The 23,442-nt window shown below is 39.5% G+C and overlaps 1 protein-coding gene across 3 annotated transcripts in view; it reads left to right on the plus strand.

Moving 5' to 3' along the window:
* The window catches only part of LOC121930628 (sodium- and chloride-dependent betaine transporter-like), a 64,060-nt gene that overhangs the window by 32,621 nt on the left and 7,997 nt on the right, over positions 1-23,442 (plus strand). For 2 of the 3 annotated variants that reach the window (XM_042467211.1, XM_042467212.1), the window contains exons 9-13: positions 1,705-1,817; positions 2,647-2,784; positions 6,066-6,168; positions 13,090-13,190; positions 15,760-15,930. In XM_042467211.1, coding sequence (XP_042323145.1) covers positions 1,705-1,817; positions 2,647-2,784; positions 6,066-6,168; positions 13,090-13,190; positions 15,760-15,930 — 626 coding nt within the window. The other variant, XM_042467213.1, reaches the window with a different exon arrangement.

The raw sequence follows: 23,442 nt of genomic DNA on the forward strand, positions 1-23,442 counted from the left end.
AAGGGAGACCACTAAAAATACCAAAGAATACCTAACACAACTCATTGAGTTGTTATGAGGATAAAATATACAAACTATTAGTTATGTTCATATCCAACCTGTCCAGCAGACATAGTGAATCTGTGGCCCATGGCCCAAATGTGGACTTTGACCTCATTTCATGAAGAGTGTAATCTAATTTAAAAACTTTCCCAATCTGTAAATCCCATGATAGGCCATTCCTACCCTCCAGTTGCTATGAGGTTTTTTTTAAAAATCATTTGAGGGTACAAAGATGCATTGAAGGTCATATGGATTTTGAAAGCTCAACATGTGAATCTCAAACATACATTTCCTTGGTCAATCATTTGAAAATTGCTGGGAGTCTTGACAGGCTGTTTAATAAACTTTTAAATAAACCTCTTTCTTCTTGTTGTCCAAATCAAAACGCACATGTATTGTAAAAACATTTTTATTAATCACTGGCATTGTTGTTAAAAACCAATACTATATTATGAAAATATGAGACCCATGCCATATTGCTGAGAAGGATCCTTTTTGTTCCTACATTTTTTGTATTGTATATTCAAAATTAACAGATTGTATTACACATTTCACAGATCCTAGGCATTGTTATTCTGTTTGATAATCCAGCTTTAATTAAAATGGCCTCAGCCTTTATCACCAAGAAAAAAAGTGCAGGGCTAATTTCAGATATTTTCAGCAGTTCTACAACCTCAGTGAAGCATGCAGATCATAGTTTGATAACTTGTACATACTGTAGAAAAAGGAGGGAAATATAGATAGCACTAAAATGAGATAAAAGTTACATGCATTGTTTAGAAAGATCCATGGGGGCAGGGGAACAGAGTGAGACATGAGAGGATAGATAAAACTCCAGCATTCTTTTCTAATACACTATATGTAGAAAGAGGCACAAAGGCCTAGCAGATCAGTAGAACTCACATGAGTAATGATTTTACAAACTTATTATTTATTCAGTGGGTCTACTCTTTTTGACATTGATTTATATATATCCCTCCAGTATGCATTCGGTGGGTCTGCTCTTGTTGGGAATGCTAATAGGCATAGATTTGGATACAGTATATCTCTTCGATATATATTCAGTTAAGGGATGCAGTGGCTCAATGGTTTAGATGCTGACTGTGACGATTACAGTGTCGGCAGGTTGGCAGTTCAAGGCCCAAGCTCTGTGTAACAGAATGAGCACCCATCACTAGTTCCAGCTTCTGCCAACCTAGCAGTTCCAAAGCATGTAAAAGTGCAAGTAGATAAATAGGTACCACTTTGGTGGGAAGATATCAGCATTCTGTGCAGTCATGCTAGCCACATGACCATGGGTCATCTTTGACAAAGCTAGCTCCCTCAGCTTAGTAATGGAGATGATCACTGCCCATTCTTGTCAGACACAACATGGTAACCTTGTCAAAGGGCAAATCTTTACCTTTTATGCATTCAGTGGGTCTACTTTTGGAACTGCCAATAGGCATCAATTTGTATATAATCCATCCAGTATGCATGTTGGATTAAGCAAGACAGGAAATGTGTCTGCTTTCAGATCTATTCCAGATATTATCCATGTCCCATCAGGCTCATTCAGCCTACCCAGTGAGCATGGTTGTCATTTGAGTCCAATCACATCTGAAGATTCCCCATCCTTGGATTGGTGAGACAGCTGTTTATTGACTTTTGTTTGATTGGTAGGTCCTGGCCTAGCATTCATCGCCTACCCAAAGGCTGTAACCATGATGCCTGTGTCTCAGCTGTGGTCCTGTTTGTTCTTCCTTATGCTGATCTTCTTGGGGCTGGACAGTCAAGTATGGAAAGAAAAAAAATAAAATAAAAACATTTCTTTTTAAAAGTTCCATTTTTTGTTGTGTATACATTGCAGAAAAAACTAGATTGTAGTATCAGAACACAAAGAAGTGGCATGAATACATTATATTAAATACTGATTTGTTAAATAGGTTGTGAAGAGTGGAATGTGGTTTTGCACTGGTAGAAAGAGAACAGCCATATATGCCACCTTGGAATGTGGAGTGTCAGTGGAATGAAAGGATATATTAATAAATCAATAAATTGGGAAGGAAGGGTATTTGCAATCTCCAGTGCCCTGCATGTTGACTGTAGGATAGATAGGAATCATGTAGAACCACATTCTCTTGAATCAAACTGTTGTTGTCTTTTGTGACTGGCACTGACAGGTGCTCTCCAGTTTCTGAGAGAGGTTTATTTTCAGATACTTAACTGGAGACTCTATGAATTAATCCTGAGATCTTTTGCACAGAAAGCATATGTTCTTACCAGCTGAGTTGTGGACTCTTCTCAGTGGCAGCTGGTGCCTTCCATGTCAGTAAAAACTTCCCAGGATTTAAACTTAATGGAGCTCTCCTTAACGGAGATGTCCAAGGTGATGAACCTATGTTGAAGATGTGGTTCAGCAATATGGAAAGTTCCCTTAAAAATTTGTGAGAAAACTAGGAGCAGATTCATCAGGCTACTTATATGGAAGCCACCAGTAGTTTTCATTGCAGCCAAGAAAAATGGTTATTCTAATCTATGCCTCTGTGTTTGGGGCACTACTGCTAGTGATTGTAAAACCATGGTTCTGGAACATGTGTTTCTTGATATAATTTATTTCCATAGTTTGTCTGTGTTGAGAGCTTGGTAACAGCCATCGTGGACCTGTTCCCAGGAGTCTTCCGTAAGAAAGGGCGGCGTGAGCTGCTGATCCTGGGCATAGCAGTGATCTGCTACCTGCTTGGCTTGTTTCTGGTCACTGAGGTGAGAAGTGGAGGTCAGTGGAAAGCTGAAAAAAGGGATTTATAATTTGGGATTTCCATCAATCACATTCTCATATACTGGTATTATGAATTATTCTGAGCCAGCATGGTGTAGTGGTTTGAATGTTGAACTACAACTCTGGAGACCAGAGTTTGAATCCCAGCTTGGCCATTTAAACCCTTGGGCAAGTCACACTTTTTTAGCCTCAATGGATAGCAGTGGCAAACCCTCTCAGAGGAAACTTGCCCTGAAAACCATGTGATAATTTCACCTTAGGGTCTCCAAATTGACTTGAAGACATGAAACAACAATATCCACTAGTTGACTGGTTCTTGCAGAACTATATTACAGAACTAATCACAAGCCGAAATGTGTTCAGAGAAGGATGACAAAGGTGGTAAAAGGCTTGGAAACCAGTGCCCATGAGGAACAGCTTAGGGAACTGGCTACATTTAGCTTGGAGAACAAAAATCTAACAGGTGATATGACATCCATATTTAAATACCTGAAGAATATCATTTAGAAGATAGAGCAAGCTTGTTTTCTGATGCTCCACAGACTAAAAGACAAACCAATTGGTTCAAATTACAGAAAAAATGAAGAACGTCTTGAGCTGTTCAATAGTGGACTGCCTCAGAGGGTGGTGGACTCATTTTCTTTGGGGATCTTTTAATAGAGAAGGAATGATCATCTTTCAGAAGTGCTTTAGTTATGTATTTCTACATGGCATGGGTTGGATAAAAATGCCCTTGCAGACCCTTCCAACTCTATGATTTTGTGTTTCTACAACTTGCCGAAAGAACTGCACTTGCCTGTGCTCCATGTCTTTCTTTCCCAGGAGAACTCCCTGTTTTCTGGTTCTGGTCCTAAATTTAACTCCCCCATACCTATTTTGTTCCCATGTTTGCCAGTGTTGTTGTGCTAAACAACAATGTAGTCAGTCACCATGTCAGCAAGTCATCTGTGCCAGTAGCAAATGTTGCCTAGTGCATTTGGTTGCACATAGACTGTACCAGGAATGAAGAAAGTGTGACCTTTCAGATGTTGTTGAACTGCAGCTCCATCACCCCTAGTGAGAATGGTCATGTTGAGGGATAATGGGAGTTGAAACCTAAGAGCTTCGAGAAGTCCTCATGTTCCCCACCCCTGGTCTATAATAAATACAACTGTTTCCTTTGTGAAAAGGTGGTGGTGGTGGGTGATGATGATGATATAAGGGATGCGGATTTAAAAAGGAACTGTTAACATCAGTAGAACACCACACCAGCCAGTTTAGGACAGATTCTTTCCACGTAAATCAATTCAGCGTATAGAAAATGGAAAAAATAGTTAAAGTGAGTGCTAGTCAATGTGGGGTTCTGTGCACTGGTCCTAGTCCATGGAGAAGTTCCAGGAAAGAAAGAAGCAATTGTAGCCACTGAGCACAAATATTTTACTGATACTTGATACATTAGGGCGGGGGAGAGTTGTTGGTCCTTCATATCAGATAGCTTACGGAGCACTAATTTAACAGTGGGCAGGGGAACTTACAAGAAAATGGGATCTCCATCAAAGCCCCTGAATGATCCAAGAAAGGGATGGGAAGGAGCCACAGTCACAGTGGGGGAATGTTATGTTGGAAGAGGAGGGGAGCCATGATGTGTATGTTGCTGTGTGGTACAGTCTATACCCTGTTCTTGTGTGGTTTTCAGTCATTTTTTTAGATATGGCAGCCCTAAGGCAACACTATCACGGGTTTTTTTTGGCCAGATTTGTTCTGAGGTTGAGAGCATGTAACTTGCCAAGGTCACCAAGTGGGTTTCATGGCTAAGTGGGAATCAAGCCCAGAGTTGTAGTCCACCACTCAAGCCATTATGACATGCTGGCTCCCAAAGGCTACAAAAATCCTGTACATACTGAAGCCCTGCATCGTGTATGTACTGAAGCCAGTGTGGTGTAGTGGTTTGAGTGTTGGACTATGACTCTGGAGACCAGAGTTCAAATTCCTGCTTGGCCATAGAAAAGTCCCATGTGGTCTTGGGCAAGTTACACTCTCTCAGCCTTAGACAGCAGCAAAAGCAAACCCCCTCTGAACAAATCCTGCTAAGAAAACCCTATGACAGGTTTGTTTTGCAGTCACCATAAATAGGAAACAACTTGAAGGCACACAACAACAACTGCTGATGAAGCTCTGAAAGGCAGAATTCTGAACACCAGTGCCCAACAACTAGGAAGCAAGATGTAAGTAGGAATGTGGATGGGGCAGGAAAGAATAAGAATGTGTGTGAGAGAGAGACTTCCAAGTGAATGTGGTAGACCTAGGATAGCTCTAAGAGAAAGCACACTGCTTACACTAATAAATTACAGAGGACAACTGAAGCCTCATATCTGATAATAGGATCATAAAATCATAGAATCATAGAGTTGGAAGAGACCACAAGGGCCATCCAGTCCAATCCCCTGCCATGCAGGAACTCTCAGTCAAAGCATACCCGACAGATGGCCATCCAGCCTCTGTTTGTGATGCCCCTTGGTGGAGAATGGATAGGACATTAAGGAACCACATTTTGATCAGAATACAGAGAATAATATGGCTCTTTGTAGAATGTAGTGGAATCGTTGGTGACCTTTGTAAAGAATTCAAATGCACTCTAGGGCTGGCAGTTGGCTTATAGATTTCTTAGACCAAAGGTAGGGAATATATGGTTCTCCAGATGTTTTGCCCTAGAGCTGTCATCGGTCTCACCCAACATGCCTAATGGTAAAGGGTTTGTGAAGTTGCCCAAAACATCTGGAAGGCTAAAGTTTTCCCTGTTTTAGGGAATTTGAGAGGCTCACTCAAGGTATCAGCATCAAGGTATCAGGATCAGGATGGAGAGCTGATCTTTTTGAAAGTGCAAATCTGTAAACTGCATTTATTCCAATACTGCTACCCTGCCTTATGGCATACACACAATTCCTGATACCATTTCTCTAAAAATTTTTACCTAGGTCACAACTCAGAGATGAAAACCTGAGATAATTTTACACATGAATACTGACCCACTGAGTTTGCTAATTAATGTGCTGGATGGTAGTTTCAATATGGTGTTAATCACGATTGGTTGCAAAAGCTCAGGAAAGAAAACATACACACAATAACAGCTCCTTCTATTCAGTCTGTTAACATTATATGTTATTCTGTTTCTTGTTTTTTTAAATTTTTATTTCCTTCCTTGTTCCTTCCTTTTTTGCGCATTTTCTTCAGATTCTTTGTAAACAGTCTGATTGTTTCTGTTTGTTCCTCTTTGTTCCTTTTGCAGGGTGGAATGTATATCTTCCAGCTGTTTGATTATTATGCAGCTAGTGGCACATGCCTTCTCTATCTTGCTGTCTTTGAAGTAATCTGCGTTGGATGGGTTTATGGTATGTATAACATACAGTTCAGTGATGTAAATATTTCACTTTAATGTTTCACTTTAAGATTCAAGAATCATTCATTGGAAGAGTCTTATCGCATTATGCCAATGCTTAACACATCCCACAATGGCCAATCATGTATTCACTGGTAAGGTGCAAATATAATAACCTTCCCAAACCTTTGAAATTCAGTGACATAATGGACCTCATCATGGAGTTATATTCACCAGGAGGCATAGATGGACTGCTTCTCTCTGAAATCTCCTCTTGAAAGACAACTAAGGAATTAGCACTACGTTTTGTTGGTATTATATTCCAAACAATGCTCAATAGGGATTTGCAACCATCTTGATTATCTAAATTGATGTTCCAATATGATATATGGACATCCAAACACATAGTTGTCTCATTTTATGAAGGAAAAAAAATCAATGACTACTAGTCATGATGGCTGCTATGTTTTGTTTTAAATCTTGTTGGTAGTCCAAATTAGAGTATCATATATACTCAACTATAAATTGACCTCATGTATAGGTTGAGGGTAGGTTTTGGACCAAAATTATGGATATTGATATGACCTGTGGATAAATTGAGGGTAAAACTTAGGGGCATGTGACAAAGGATCTAAATGCTGAAGCAAGGAAAACAATGCCAAACAACTTACAAAATTCCAGCAGGCACAACTGTTTGTGCTCATCCTAAAGACTGAATGGACGAGAGAATAGAGGGGGTTAGGGTCAATGCTTCCAGGACAGATTGTGCTCTTTCTTTTCACCAGGGTATAGTTCCTTTTAAAATAAGAGATAAAGTATATAGTACAGTGCGCTTGTGGGGGGGGGGTCCCCCACATAAGAGAAAGGACCACTCTACTTCTATTGACCTGTGGATAAGTTGACTCAGTTTTTTGGGGTAAATTTTTTGACTAAAATTTCTAGACTTATACATGAGTATATGCAGTAGATCCAATGCATTTATTGCAGGGGTACATCAAATGTCTATCGTCAAGCCACATGTATGGCCCATTTTTTGTGCCCCATGGGTAAAAACATTTTTGCCAAATAATTTCAAAATTGTTTTGACTTCAAATTACTCCAAATGCTATCTGGGGACATTTTAACCATGTGTTTGGCCCCCTCCAGGCCAATTTAGGCTCAGGAGAAAACTTCTGTTCACGTCTTGTTGTTACCTCTTTTGGGCCTAAAGTGGCTACCCCCCAAAAAAAATAACAAAAGTGCCTCCATGACCCATACAGGCTTTTGTGGGGCAAACATAATTTTATGGGGGGTGCAGTAGGGGCTACAGCCCTCCAAGGTCTCTTGTGGGGCAAATCTGGCTTCCTAGCCTTCCATAGCTATCCAGGATTTAACTATGTGCTGATTCACTATTCAAAAATTAATTGTTTCTGTTATACTTTGGGATAAACCAGTAGACTATTACCTCTGCTCTCAGAGGCAGTCTCCCTATCAGTATCATTGCTGTAGAGAACAAAAGCAGGAGGGCATTACTGTAACAAGTATTATTTGTAGATGCTTTGAGGCACTTTGCTAGCTATGGTGGGAAGAAATAGCTTATTTAGAGTATTCTTATGTTCTTGCATCATGTTTTCCATTATACATGGAAAACAATTTATGTATGAACATGCATACTTAGTTTGCAACATAGAGTCATATGGTGAAAATTATATTAACCAAAATTATAATTGGTTGATTTAGTATTTGAATTGCCTGCTGAACTTCTAGTTCTCACCTCCTAGAGCAGAGATGATCCTCCAGATGTTGTTTGACTGCTTGTTTCAGCAGCTCTAGCCAGCATAGCCAAGAGGTGAAAGAGTCTGGGACTTGCAGCCCAACAATATACAGAGGGCCACAAGATTCCCACCCTTATCCTAGGGGCTTTCTTTTAAGTGCACCCATGAAAATAGCAGTAAACTTTAATAGAACCGAGCCCAACCTAGTGTTTGTTTCCCAGTGATATTGGTCATCTTGAACCAGATCTGAGTGGTGAATTTGAATGTGGAGATATATTTATTTCTTCTGATCTAAAGCTGAATTTAGAGGCACCTTTGGCAATTCCACTGTATCTTTCTAGATTCTCCGAATGAAGCAATTATGATAAATCTCTACAAGTTCTTTTGCTGTAAATAAATATGGCAAAATAATTAAAATATTCTGCCCATTGTTAAGCATTCTATGGAGGATGCTTTTTAAAAAAATATTGCATCCTAGGACATCCCAGTGTTTAATAGAAATTGCTTATTTTTTTAAAAAAGGACTTTGGAAAGGCTGTTAATGCTTTCATAGCTGTTTTTCTTAAGAGATGCTGCAGAGGAAAACAATCTGGAAGGATGCCTTGGCCTACTGTGTGTTAGCTTGCATGATTATTGCTGCTAAGATGATGATCTTCATTTGTCACTCCAGTTCCAAAACTCTTCCACTCCACTCTATACCCCAGACCTCATTCTGTGGTGGCATGAAATACCAGGTTAGCAAACAAACAACTCATGCCAAGACGTTTGGCAGCTCAGATACTCTTTGCTTATGCTACAAAGTATTGCAACAAATGTCATGTATAAAAACACATGTTCCAGGCTTGCCTTTTGCCAGCCATGAAAATGCCACCCACATCTTGGCAGCTTTCCCCTTGCTTGTCAAACTGACGTTGTTACAAAGATTTGAGGATTTCCTGCAAATGACTTTATTTCTGTGAAAGGATCTTGTCGCTTCCAGCCAACTCACGGCTGTTGCTCTAGCAATCTGCCAAAGGGAAGAGCCTAGGAGGATGGGAGTGGGTGGATGCAGGTGGAGTCTAGCTTTTTAAAGAAAAGAGGATCTAGTATATGGGTGTGAATGCTTTCAGACTGAAAGCAACGTGTGTGTGTATTTTCAGTTTGGAAGCTAGATGCTGCAATAGCATAAACCAGGGAGTATTTTCCAAACAGTAGCAGTGCATGTAAGCCCCAAGATTAGTTTTTCCAAAAGAAATCTCTCTGAAACTCCTCCTGCTAGAAAAGAAATTGAGCTAAAGCTATTACAATCTTAGATAACTGGGGTTGGCAGCAGGTGAAAGAGTGCTCAAGGCAACATTGTGGGTGGCCTTGGAGTGAACCCATGACCTGTCTCTTGTATGTTTAAATGAATGTATCTGTTTTGTACATGTACACTAGTGAAGACAAATGAAAATTGATGTAGCATACAGTGGAGAACTATGAACTGGGCAGTTTCCATTTCAGTTCTTGGTATTTGTTGTTGTATGCCTTCAATGTCTAGACATAACTGACTGTAGGGGGCTTAGCTCATCTCCATTACTAAGCCCAAAGAGCCAGCATTGTCCAAGGAAGAATAGATGAATTTGTAGTTTTACTTTTCTGCCATATTCTCAGAGATCTTGAGTAAACCTTGTACATTTAAAACACGTAAGTGGACCACAGGAGATTCTAATCAAGAAAAAAGAAGACTGCAAGACCACTAAACCTTATTCCTGCAGTGAACAGTACAACCTTATGTCGTGCAAAATATAATCCAGGTAGACTGCAGACCTTATATTTGCCAGAGAGTGGTGGCAATGGAGCATTTGGTCCTTCTGTTCCAAAGGGAGACCTTGTTGTTCTGATAAATTCTAGTTTTTACTGAAACCCTTGGAGCAGAAGTGAGCAGTACTCAGCTTGGAAACCTTGGAAGCATTGTGAATACACATCAAAACCAGTTTTCTGGCTTGGCCATATGTTTTGGAAAGGAAGGAAACAAACTGTTCTTGTGGTCTACAGGGCTAAATGCTGAAGAATGGTGCTCTGGCGTCCTCCCTACAGTAAAGAGCCACCATAGCTGTTGCCAGATCTGAGCAAGAGCATCAGTAGCAGACACCTATCATGACCCCAGTTGTGGTGGCTGCTGAACTACTTTGATGGTATGCACACACAATGGTCACAAACCAGTTGTTTCAGACAACTCCTTCACCCATCCACCGGGAAGTTGCCCTCAGTGCTAGAGCTCTGTGTTAATGCTCTTAATGTGGGGAACTGATTTATGGAGCAGTGTGCATGATCACTCCAATAAAAGTCCAATTATATCACTGTGTGCAGCGGGGGAGAGTACATCCTTATACATAGATGCAAAAAGATTTGTAGGACAAATTCATGTTGAATCCTCTAACTACAGGACTAGCAGAGAAGAATACATTTCTCCTTTAATACAAGGAGACTTATGCTGTCAAAACCAAGAGTTCTGCATCTTCGTGCCTGTTTTTTGCTTGCCCAAGATAACAGCAAACACCTCAGTTTATTGAAACAAACCTTTCCCTAAGGGTTTATTTTAAAAAAAACCAACCTTTCCAGCAATGTGCATAATCCCTTCAAATAGATGACAGGGTCAGACGGCTGGCACATCCTTCCTTTAGACTCTCTTTCACTGTAGAGCAATTTTGACTGACTGAACTGATGACTCCTTAAGCCTGATTAATTTTTTTCATCATCTTTTGAATATGGAGCATGGCAACCTCCCATTCAAGGACTCACTAAATCTATTCATGTCAGGTTCCATCATTTTCTGCTACATCACCCCTTGCCTTTGATGGGTTTGGCTGAAACCTGGAAATGTAGTATTTCTGCAGGAGATAGGTTAGGAAAGAAAGGAACACTAACAGTGCTGCTAATTGGAATGAGACATGACCCAGATTGATTTTATTCGGCATTCTCTTGCATTTACTTTCTTCTGTTGTTTCCCATGCACCTAACTAGGTAAGGACTGGCTCTTAAGATAGTTATAATGTTATTCTTACACAAACCCTCCTCCTTGATTACTTGGTCTGCTTATATCCCATCAGCTAGCCTTCTCTAATAGCAACATAGGTATAGATGTATGGATAACAATACTTGGTTGCCCATAGTTTAACTTGTGATGCGTAGATCGGCTTTGTAGCCTGGAGTCAGGCATTTAACAGATTCATGTTTTTGTCTAAAAGATTCCACCCACCCCATCTTATATAAAACCATTAAGTCCAGAGTCTAAAATTACCTCATCTCACCCTAGTTGAGATGAAACCAAAAAGGGAAAAGGAGTATATGTACTGTATTTGTTTTTCATGTTGCTTGTGTGTCTGCCCCTCAGCCATGGTTATTTGTTTTACCTTAAGTGAGAGGACATTTGTCTGGTTTTCAACACAGTGTGACAATATTGCAGCAAAGAATTTAAAACTAGGCTGGTTTCCTGACATTAAGAGCCAATGTCATGTAGTGGTTTGTGTGTTGACCAGAGCCCAGGCAGACCAAGGTTCGAATCCTAACTCAGCCATGGAAACCCACAGGATGATATTGGACAAATCACACTCTTTCAGCCTAAGAGGAAGGCAATGGCAAATCTTTTTTGAACAAATATTGCCAAGAAATAGCTTTCTGTGGGGTTTTCGGGCTATGTGGCCATGTTCTAGAAGAGTTCCTGATGTTTCACCAGTATCTGTGGCTGGCATCTTCAGAGAATGCTAAGGCATTCTCCAGGCAAGCATTCACTGAAGATGCCAGCTACAGATGCTGGTGAAACATCAGGAAGAAACTCTTCAAGAACATGGCAACATAGCCCGAAAAACCCACCAAAAACTATGGATGCCGGCCATGAAAGCCTTCGACTCCACATTGCCAAGAAAACCCCATGATAGATTCTCCTTAGGGTTGCTCTATGTTGGAAATGTATTGCAGACACACACCACATATTTCTACATAGTCTTGGGGACCAGGCAGTGTTCATTCTCACTGTTAGCATTGTGCTGGAAACTAGGCAAGCATCCCAGTGTTGCCTAGGCAACTGAGAAATGCTCACTTTCTTCTGGGAAGGATCAGCATGGCAGTTTCCTAGGCAACATGGGGATTCTCTCTCTCTCTTTCGTCTTCTCCTGTACTGTCAGGCTGCAACCAGTGCATGGAATTCCCAACCCACTAATAAAGTTTTGAAATAATGGATTACTTGTAATTAATTTGTCTTTGCAATTAAAAAAAAGGTATAACTTCAATTTCTATTGTAACTGTTCAAGGAGAATCTCACTCTATAACTTCAGTTACTTTTGTACTCTGGGGTTTGTAGCCTCAGTTAATGGTGGTGGAGGACTGTATCCCATAGTTCAGTTTCTAACCCATGCTGTGTCTCATGGGGTATTGAGGCACCAGTGAAGATGAGAGGAGAGTGTGCTTTGTATCACTGGCCAGGAGCTTATGATTTTCTGGTGTACATCTTTTTCCCTGCTTTTGCTTGTGAATAAAACTGTGAAAGTTACAGAGCTGTTTCAAATTAACCAGAATCCTGCTTTTCATAAACGTTTTTCACAAGCTTGTAATGTTTTCTTTCTTTCTTGCTGCCAATGACAGTAGCACTGTTGTGAGCTTGTGGGATTGGACATCACTGGTCTGGCACAGTTCCTTTGCTAGACAAATAGAGGCAAAGTGTTTGCCACAGAATCACATTGTTAGCTGACTGCTTCTTAAAACACAGCTGTCAGAGAAGGAGCCAAACCTTTTCCCCTCTTAGCTAAGGGTGAAATAGTCAAGGATTTTGCATTTTAAAAGAGAAATAGGTATTAATTTAAGCTAGAGACCTGATGCCTGACCACTAATATTAGCAAGATGTTTTTCCCTAAACAACTGATGAGGAAACAAATCCAAACAAAAATCCATCAGTGATACCTTGATTGGCCAACTGAAATGCACAATATACTTGTTGCAAGGCTTCAAAGGTCCATGGGCTCCATCAGGCAAAATGTTACAAACCAAACAGGAGAAAAAAACAATTGGAGATGTTCATCAGATGCCTGCATGTTGTTTAAGTCTTTAGTAAATTCTTTCTCATTTGTGGCTTCTATTTACAAAGTCTAAAACATTTTGGATTTGCCTTCTATTATTGTTCTTTAAAAATATTTCTTCTTTTTTTGTGGTGGTGGATCTTTAAGGAGCGGATCGTTTTTATGACAACATTGAAGATATGATTGGCTACCGGCCATGGCCCCTAGTTAAATTCTGCTGGCTTTTCTTAACACCTGCGGTTTGTCTGGTAAGTACATTGTATCTTCTGTCTCATCATGTAGGGTGCATTTATACTGTAGACATAATGCAGTTTGACACCATTTTAAGTGCTGTAGCTCCATCCTAAGGAATTCTGGGATTTGTAGTTCTACAACATTTTCATCCTTCTTTGCCAAAGAGTGCTGGTGTTTCACCAAACTACAAATCCTAGGATTCTGTAAGATGGAGCCATGACAGTTAAAGTGGTGCACAAATGCTTTATTTCTACAGTGTAGATGCATCCTGAATTAATCTAGACCTCTCGCAATCAAATGTTAACTTAGAGTTAGCATTCCTATAAAGACTCCTCTCCTGCCAGTGGCTGCTGTGGCTCCCCTGGCAGTGGGGAGATAGTAATAAGGTATTCGAGGGAACATTGAAACTGCTCAATTTTTAAAATCTGAACTCTCAAGGAGCTATCTGAACACATGCCTTAAAATAGATGCAACATTTTGGATAATTCTTTTAAAGTCCAGAAAACCCAGGGCAAATTCCTCACCCACTGACATGGGAGACAGCAGCTTTCACTGCTATCTGTCACAGCAAATTTTGTGACAATGTGATTCAGGATCCAACTTAGGGATAACTATAATGCATGTGAAATTGTGAATGGGATCAGCCCTTCACTTTCCAGCTCTTCTGCTATTCAAACTTTAATCTGATCTGGGTGGATTAAAAGCCCACCTCCTCTCCACTTACCTGTTTTGACACTAAGAGGAACTGCTTTTCTTCCTCACCCGCCTTTCTGCATTGCATAATACAATTGTTGTATTTCTGTCCCACTTTTCCAGTTTGTGAGTTGGTCACACTGACTTCCAGTTAAACACTTGAAATGAGGAAGTAACAATACAACAATGCATTGAGTGAAAACAAATAAAATATGCAAGTAAAAATTGAATAAACTCTAATGAACTCACTGCTGAATCAGAAGTCAGAATTTATAAGAATGAGAATGTCTTACAAAAACCAGATAAATGATTAGAAGTAGACATTAACAATCACTGAATAGAGGGAAGATATGGAATAATATAAGAATATGTTGAATTATAAAATTGTTGTAATTCATTTATTTGATTGCAGTGTACTAGTACAAAAAAGAAAAGAAAAGAGGAAGTAACAGAAATATTTAAAGCACAGCAGATGAAACAGTCAAGTAAAAAAATAAAATAAAATGAAGGAGTACCAAAAGCCAAAGATAAGTAAAATATCAGTCAAGTTGATTTATTCCAGAAATACATTCAGTCCCAGGCATCTCCGAAGGTTCTTTCAATGCCAGATACTAACACACATTTCTGTTATAGCATAAGCTTTATTGATGGTAAATGATGCTACAGATGGTGTACAGCAGTGAAGCATTGTAGCCCTTTGGCTGATGGGGCCCAGCACCCCTCTCAACAAATGGCAGAACTGGGCCCCCTGATAAAATCTGTCCAGTCTGTCCTTTGGCTGACAGTCAAATCCCCCATAAAGGGCCATTGGGCTGGGGTGAACCCCCATGGAAGATGTCCACCCACAAGTTATATAGTGCAGAACTAAACAAAAGAAAATCAAAGTGTGCACGTGTGACCCAATTCCTCCAGTAGCTATGAGAACTGTGCAAGCCAATCATTAAGAGAGAGAAAAAATCACTCCCTCACTTAGTTCTTGCCTTCATATCTTTTCCCACCTTCAAACTACAAAGCCAATGTAAAAAATATTCAGCAAGGTTACCAATACAAGTTAGCCACTTATGTTTGGGCATAAGGCTAACAAGGATTCTGAAATGCATCTGCTTGTTGGCAGAGGTCCAGCTTGCTACTCAAGCTGTACAACAGGATACAACAAAAGGACATGAGGTAGATCTGAAACACCTCTGTTATAGGACATGGGTGAATGACAGTGAAAACCATTATTTGTGCACAGCAGTATAGACCTCATACATTGCTACTAGCTACCCTATTGTAGATGACGAGATGCAACAAAAGGTTTCTTTCAGCAAACAGGACAAAGTCATGTTGAAAGAGGTTGTCTTTTAAATACCCAAGATCCAAGTATTTAGGACCTTGATATTTAAGATGACATATATTTTGGAATAGGCTAGGAAAAGGCACTTATGAAACAGTAACTAAGCAGTCAGTGTCAAGGGAGGAGCTTGGCTTTCTGCCTTGACCTGGTCAATAGAGCTGTAATTGCTATTTGCTGTGCTTCAGGTTCTGGAGCCAACCACTGATTTCAGGACCTCAGTTTTGAGCTTTATAGTCAGGTACAGCTCCCTGCAATTCAATTCAGCTTTTGGCATGCTATTACACAAGTTCAAAAAGCACTATTTAAATGGAAACTGAAATTAAATCTGGGCTAAATCCTGTTTTCATTAGTGGATCCTTACAACCATCTCCTCATGGTCTGACATGACAGAAGTTCAGCAGGGATTGTCTTTTTTTCATAGCCAAAACAGTTGCACTAAGAGGATCTGAATTAAATATAGAGCCCTGTGCTCTTCTCATGAATTATCTCCTTATACATGTTTCTAATTTCCCACTTATCACAGCTGTCATGCTATCTGCTCTTGTCTTCTTTAGGCAACCTTCCTGTTTTCACTCATTAGATACACACCACTAAGATATAACAACGTATATGAGTATCCATCATGGGGTATTGCTGTGGGCTGGCTGATGGCACTGTCCTCTATGATCTGCATTCCATTCTACGTCATCTTCATCCTCTTGAAAACCAGAGGTTCATTCAAACAGGTAAAAAAAGGGTGAAACAGGACATAGCATGATTGTCCTTTAATTGCCAGAAGAGTATGTTGATGTGTGATTTCAGACAGATTTGTAATATAGAAACTCAGAAAGGCATTTGCTTTCTGTGATTCAGGATCATTTTATTTCTGTGACATCATTAATCATGCAGTAATATCTAAGTATTAGTCATGTATCATCTGTGATGTCACATCAGTGGTATCAGTTTTCCCCATCTTCCCAATGGGAGAAAGATACATACATCTCCTTCACATTGTGAGATACATGGATAGGATGTAACCACACTACAAAATTAAAGCAGTTTGATATTACTTTAAGTAACATGACATATCCTACATAATCCTGGGATTTGTAGCTTGGTGAAGTATTCAGCCTGGTCTGTCAGAGCGCTCTGGTGTCTCATTGAACTACAAACCCCAGGATTCTGTAGGATAGGGTCATGGCAGTTAAACGGGTATCAAACTGCTTTAATTCTGCCATGTGGCTACAACCCATGGGATGAAGGTAAGATTTAACAGCAGTTGTTCCAGATAGAGGACTGAATTCTTGGTTTCTATCTAACTACAGAAGCTCCAAACTTAATTCTTTAGTCATCTTATTAACACGTTGAAAAGCATTCTTGCTTTGGAATGCATCCTGTTCCCAATCAACAACAAACTGCAACTATTTTGGTCACCTTAAATAATAAATAAATAAAGTTTATTCTTATACCCTGCCTTTCTGCTGCAGCAATCAAGGTGGCTTACATTAGAGTATGTTGGAATAATACATACTTTCAATAAATAAATTGACCCCCCCCCCTTTGAAACAGGATTAAATACAATACAGTTTAAAAATTAAACCTGTTCAAATGACAGCAATTTTCTAGTAGAGGCAGTGGTTACATAAAATAGGGAGAGTAGAGAAATTAGATTGAACTATTCTGAGAAGGCCTGCAAGAAGAGATCCGTCTTGACAGCTTTTTTGAAGCTGTCTAGATTGGTTATTTGATGGATCTCCTCCAGCAAGGCGTTCCATAGTCTGGGAGCGGCAGCGGAGAACATCCTCTGGGAGGTTGCCATTAATCTGGTTTTTATAGGTTACAATAAATTCCTCCCAGAGGACCTGAAGGTGCAAGGCGGATTGTATGGAAGTAGGTGATCCCTTATATAGGTAGGGCTTTAAATGTAGGCGATCTCTTATATATGTAGGGCTTTAAAGGTAATCACCAATACCTTATACTGCACCCGGAAACCAACAGGCACCCAGTGAAGAGATTTCAGAATAGGTGTAATATGATCACTTCTAGTTTTACCAGTGATCAGCTTGGCTGCCATGTTTTGTACTAACTGTAGTTTCCAGATTAGGTACAAGGGTGGCTCTATGTAGAGTGCATTGCAAAAATTGAGCCATGAGGTTACCAGTGCATGCACTACAGTTTCTAGGTCCCTTACTTCCAGGAAAGGGCACAACTGGCATGTCAGCTGGAGCTGATAACAGGTGCTCCTGACTGTCACATTTATGTGAAGCAACTGGCCTTAAATTTTGTTTGGCAGTGACATCATTTCAAAAAGAGGTAGAGAGCACTAGTATATCTGGAGAGGAAAAGACCACTAAACAACATTGATTCAGTTTAGCTACCACACCAAATTTTTGATAAACAAAGCTTAACTGTGACTTAGTTCATCTCTGAATTGACAGACTATGAACTGCAGTTTGTTGGCAAATTAGAACTGAAAACCATGGTTTGAAGTTGACTGAAAAACTTCCATGCCAACTGTGGTTTGGCGTAATGTCCAAATCTACAAACCTATTGCTCTCCACAGAGTCAGCTATCCATGGCTTGAAAATATTTTAAAATTATATAAATTCAAAAATCAAATCTTGATTTTGCCATTTTATATAAGGGACACCATTTTACCACACTATTGCATTTAATGGAACTTGAACACCATGGAATTTGGTATCCATGAGGCTGGAGATGGGGGTTCCCGGAACCAAATCCCAGTGGATACCATGGGCCCACTGTATATTTAACTGATCATTGTTGTTTAATGAATTCTACAACTTACAATGGCGGGGTACAGACCGCCGCTTTGTAGAAGGGCCGGCGCCATCTTGTATGGACGGAGTCCGTACTAGGCCCAGGGGCGTCTATAAGAGACGCCCCCTTTTTAAAATGGGACGTCCGGAGGACGTCCCAAATGGCGGTGCAGAAAGCACCAATATAACAGATATTTTTCAGATTACTAAAACAGAGTGTTATAAACATGGATTTTATGGGATGTATCTATATGTGCATCTTGGTGAAGTAATTCAAATTGCAGTGATAAAAGACTGTGGAATCTCACTCTAACACTGAAGAGATTGAACTTTTCAGAGGATGCCCTTCCCAGTGCACCATCCTCTGGGAAGGTGATGTTGTGCCTGCAGGGCCCTGTTTACTGACTAGGGATTGTAACAAAATGAGAAATGACAGGCTTTATGTTGGCAGTGATTTAAATGTCCACCTGAGGTGGACAAGTTGTGAGGCAAAACCCCAGAGAATGAAGAAGAAAGGAAGGAAGGCTTAAAACAAAACTCACAGGGGAGGAGAAGGGCAAAAACAAACAAAAATACATTGAGAAGGAAAAAGAAAAAATGCAGCATTATATAATAGTTGTTGGCAGTTTTCAGTTGGGTGTATACCCACAGCTACATAGCATACGACAAATTTTCATGTATGTGGTGAGAAGTGCACCTACCTGAGGGAAAGCTATCAAGCAAATGTGAGGCTAAGGGAATGTGGTTCACTTAACAGAAAGTGAATTGTTTGTGCAGCTTTTGACAGATAGTTGACTTCTGTAGAGAGGAGAGAAAAGGTGTTTTGAGGGAATGGACTTTACCTTGGTAGCACCTTTAATACTTTGATAGGTTACCATTCAGCTCTTTTCCAGTTGATTGAGCTAAGCAAAGAATTGTAGCAGGACAAAATGCCTCATATTGGGCATATAGATAAAAGGGAATAGAATAAAATATCAAAAGAAGACTCTTAAATTATCCAATTTAAATTCATCTGTATAAAACATTTGTTAGTTAAGTCATCAGTGCAATCCTATATATATGTCTACACAGATGTAAGACTCACTGAGTTCAGTGGGATTGCATAGCAACTTTTCTCAACCTGTTGCCCTCCAAACATGGTTGGATATCAGATCCCATCAACCCCACCCAGCATAACCAGTGGTGAAGAATGCTGGGTCCAAAATATCTGGAAGTCACCAGGTTGGGAAAAGGGTGACTTATAGGATAGCATGCTAAAAACGATTCATTTTTTGAAGATGCCAGCTACAGATGCTAGCAAAACGTCAGGAATAAACTCTTCCAGAACATGGCAACATAGCCTGAAAACCCCTAGAAAAACTATTCATTCTTTTTTATGTTTATCCCATAGCTGCCTTGAGTTCCATTTTTCCTGAAAGGTGGTATAGAAACCAAATAAATAAATAATATATTTTAACAACATGTACATCCCTTTGTACAGTGACACCATAGCTAATGCATGTTAGTACTGCCGGAGGGAGGCAAAGATGAACTTCCTTGCGATAACCTTTTACCAAAAAAATTCTAGGATGACACAATCCAAAACAGGCAGAAGGGTGGAATTGATGGCCCTTGAGATCTCTTCCAACTCTGTGATATTATGGAAACAAAACAAGAGACAAGGTCAAGGTACAAACAGACAGCTAAAAGGGTGGAACAGAGGGCAATTATAAATAGAGATATGGTCAAGGGCAAAACAAAACTAAAGGTGGGAAGCTATGCATCGGACACATTTAAAAATTAAAAGAAGGTCTGAAGCTGTGCTACACATGTTATAGGAACATGGAATGTGGGACATCAAGGGAAACTAGATAGTAAAAAAGGAAATGGATCATATAAACACAGCAATACTAGGAGTGAGTGAGCTAAAATGGACAAGAATGAGATATTTAGAGTTGGACAACACACAGTGTTTTGCTCAGGAAATGATACAAGAGAAAGAATTGAGAAGCACTAATAATGAGGCAAGACATAGGAAAATCAGTGAAAGGATATAACACAAAATCCGACTGAATCATGTCGGTAAGGCTTCAGAGGAATCCAGTAAACATCACCAAGTATATACACCAGCCACAGAAGCAAAAAAGAAAAAAAGAAAAAAGAGGAAATTGAGAATTTCTGTGATGGAGTCCAGGATGAAATTGACAACACACTAAAACTGGATTGCATGGTAATCATAGGTGACTAGAATGACAAATTTGGAATTAGAGCAGAATCAAAGATAGTAGGGAGATTTGGGCTCAGCTCAAGAAACAAAGCAGGAGACTGACTGATAAAGAGTTTTGTGAGGCTGACTATCTATTCATTACATATACCTGCCTGTCTGCAGCACCTGAGCAGAGCAGTGGTGGACAGAGGGTCTTAGAGATATCTTATCCACAGGATCACCATGGGTTGAGATTGACTCAAGGGCAGTTAACACCACCACAAACATATCCCTTTGAAAATCTCACAGCCATTACCAGATGAAATTAGAGATGCATGTACACCTAGGGTATTGAGAACCACAGCGGAAAGAAAACAGTGATCACAGTAGCAAACCTCACCATAGATAAGAATTATTACAGCTACTGCTGCTGCTACTACTAATAATAATGAGGCACAATCCTTTTTGCAGTCCAAGAAGCATACAATAAATGAAAGGACATTTAAAAAACAGTTCAGACTTTTTCCTTATTGTTTTTTTCTTTGAAACTGCTGTCCTTTATTCACTTCCTCATTATGAAGAATTCAGACAAATTTGCTCCTGAAAATTTGGTTGTTTTGTGTGTGTGTGTGTGTGTGTGTGTGTGTGAATGGCATTCTGATGTTTTTCTGAGGGGGCATGCTAATATTTTTAAGGCTAGGGTTTGGCCATTGTTCCAGGTTTAATGCAATTGCACCGCCAATCTGTTCAGTATGAACACTTTTAAAAAACATCCTTTGGTGTTCTAATGTGGAATTAAACATTTATTCTCCAATATATATTTTAAATTAACTTAGGTAGCTTTACTCCCCATTACTTTTTAGGGAGCCCTGGTGGCGCAGTGGTTAAATGCCTGTACTGCAGCCATTCACTCAAGACCACAAGGTTGCGAGTTCAAGACCAGCAAAAAGGCCCAAGCTCGACTCAGGCTTGCATCCTTCTGAGGTCGCTAAAATGAGTACCTAGACTGTTGGGGGAAAATTAGCTTACTTGCTGTTCACCGCTATAATCTTTGGAATAGCGGTATATAAATAAAAAAAACTTTTCAGTAAGAGGCATTTCACACATATTTTTGCAGGACCAATGCACCCTGTAAATTTTAATTGGGGGGGGAGGGGAGAGGTGAACACACTAAATTGAGTCTACCTCTGACATGTGGATCCACCATTCTATTTCCAATGCCAGTTGCTTGTGAAACAGCCATACTTCAGTAGCATTAAATTGTCATAAGGTGGTTCCAAACAAGAATTCTGTTGTTCCATTGTTCTGCCTCATTTGTGGAATTTAATGGGCTAAGAGACAGGGGATGATAGAATATTTCTAAAGTTTTCAAAGAAGTAGTAGTGAAATAGAAGTTTTTGTCCTCTCCCTTTTTACAACTTAATACAAGATGTACAGCATCTGAAGAAGTGGATTTATATCCACAAAAGGTCATGCTAAACTAAAATTCAGTTAGTCCTAAAGGTGCTACTATTTTCTTTGTTTTTCCTTGCCCTCACCCCAAGTAAAAGTATTTTTCTATTTGCAAATTGCCCCCACCATGTTTTTTCTCCAGTTTGTCCCATTTTTCACTGACCAGGAAGACCATTTTTACAATATCTTTTGATTGTTAATGCAAGGAGTGGTCCATCTGTAGGCACCCCCAGTGTGAAACATCTTAGGATAATAAAAATAAATGAAAACAACAATGAGCTAATAAGGAGAAAACAAAAACATTCACACTGGCATAGCTTGTTCAGTTCAGTTTCTTGTCTTAGCCAAAGGCCATAACAAACAGCATGGAATATAGTTAACACATACAGATGAGACAAACATTCCAAAACAAAGCAATTATACATATAAATGGAACAAATGTCTCGACCCCAAAACTATGCCATAGAAAAAGTAGTAATTAAAACTTTAAAAATCCCTTTGGCCCAGAGCAAATCCTGAACATTATTTAATTAGAAAAAGACGAATATTGATACAAGTGAATACCAAGCAGCTTGGTGAGAAGAACTGGTTTGTGAAGAAGTTACTAAATTCTGTCAGAAATTAAATCAGGCCAGAAAAATAGTTACCCACTTCACTCTTCGACCCAAGCTTAATTACTGATACTGTTCCTGTTCCCAAAATCAATACAGCATCCCACCATTTGTTCATTTATAAAAATTTGCATTATTCTTATTCTGACAACCCTTGAAGGGAATCAGTTGTCTCAACAACATCTTTCAACAAAAATAACAGCTTTTTGGAAAACAGTCAGCACAATAACTCATGTGCCTGGCAGCACTGATTCGGCCAAGGGTAGCATCACAATCTCCAGATCTCCATTTCATATTTTGTTAGTTGATAAAGCTTTGATTCAAATTTAGAGTGAATGCCCAGCTGTGAAAAGTCAGTCACTAAGGAGCTATCAGGAAGCCAAGTTCTGTTACATCAGTGAAGCCTGAGGGCTGAATTCAGTTTCAGAGAAGTACTCTGGGGAAAATATTCCCATTGTGGACAAAGCCAAAAGAAAAAAGGTGGCATCAAGTATAACCACATTTTTAAAAAACAAATAAATAAAAATCAAGCTCTTCCTGCCAGTAACTAAGTTTTTGGAGAGGCATTTTAACCTTTCAGAATAGTGAAAACCCATTCAAAGACTGAAATTCTGTTGGTGACATGCATATATAACTCATTTTTTGACATTGCACAAGAACGTATTCACTATCTGCTTTTGCAACATGAAACAAAACTTTCAGGAGGTAGGCGGTTTCAAGCCCACAAAGTACTGCCATGGCTGTCTCCTGATTGTGGGGTAGGGACAGGGAAGTTCATCAAATGAATGGAAACTGAGGTGATAAATACTAATAAAGTCAAATTAAGTAGATTCTCCCTGAAAAAGTGTAAGTCTCCATTGACAGAGAAGTCTCTCTGCTATTTACTGGTATGCCTGATAAAGTATGCATTAACATTTGAGCAGGGTTGTGGATGAAGCTATCTTAACATTGTGAATTACTCCCAGAAAGGAAGGAAGGAAGAATGAATGAATGAATGAATGAATATATATATATATTCATTCCAATTTGAGGCTGAATGCTTACATGTAGAATTCTAGATTTATTATGTTTAGAAGGCACTTTTTGAAATGTATTATATATCAGAGTAACTAATTAAATCCAGGAAACAATCTATAAAATTAAAAACATTTTTTTAAACTTTTCCTCTGGAACTTCAGTAATGAGAAAGACAAAAAGACAGATGTAACATTTTTGCGATCATATCTATCC

This window comes from Sceloporus undulatus, chromosome 5 (assembly GCF_019175285.1).
Source record: "Sceloporus undulatus isolate JIND9_A2432 ecotype Alabama chromosome 5, SceUnd_v1.1, whole genome shotgun sequence".
NCBI lineage: Eukaryota > Metazoa > Chordata > Lepidosauria > Squamata > Phrynosomatidae > Sceloporus > Sceloporus undulatus.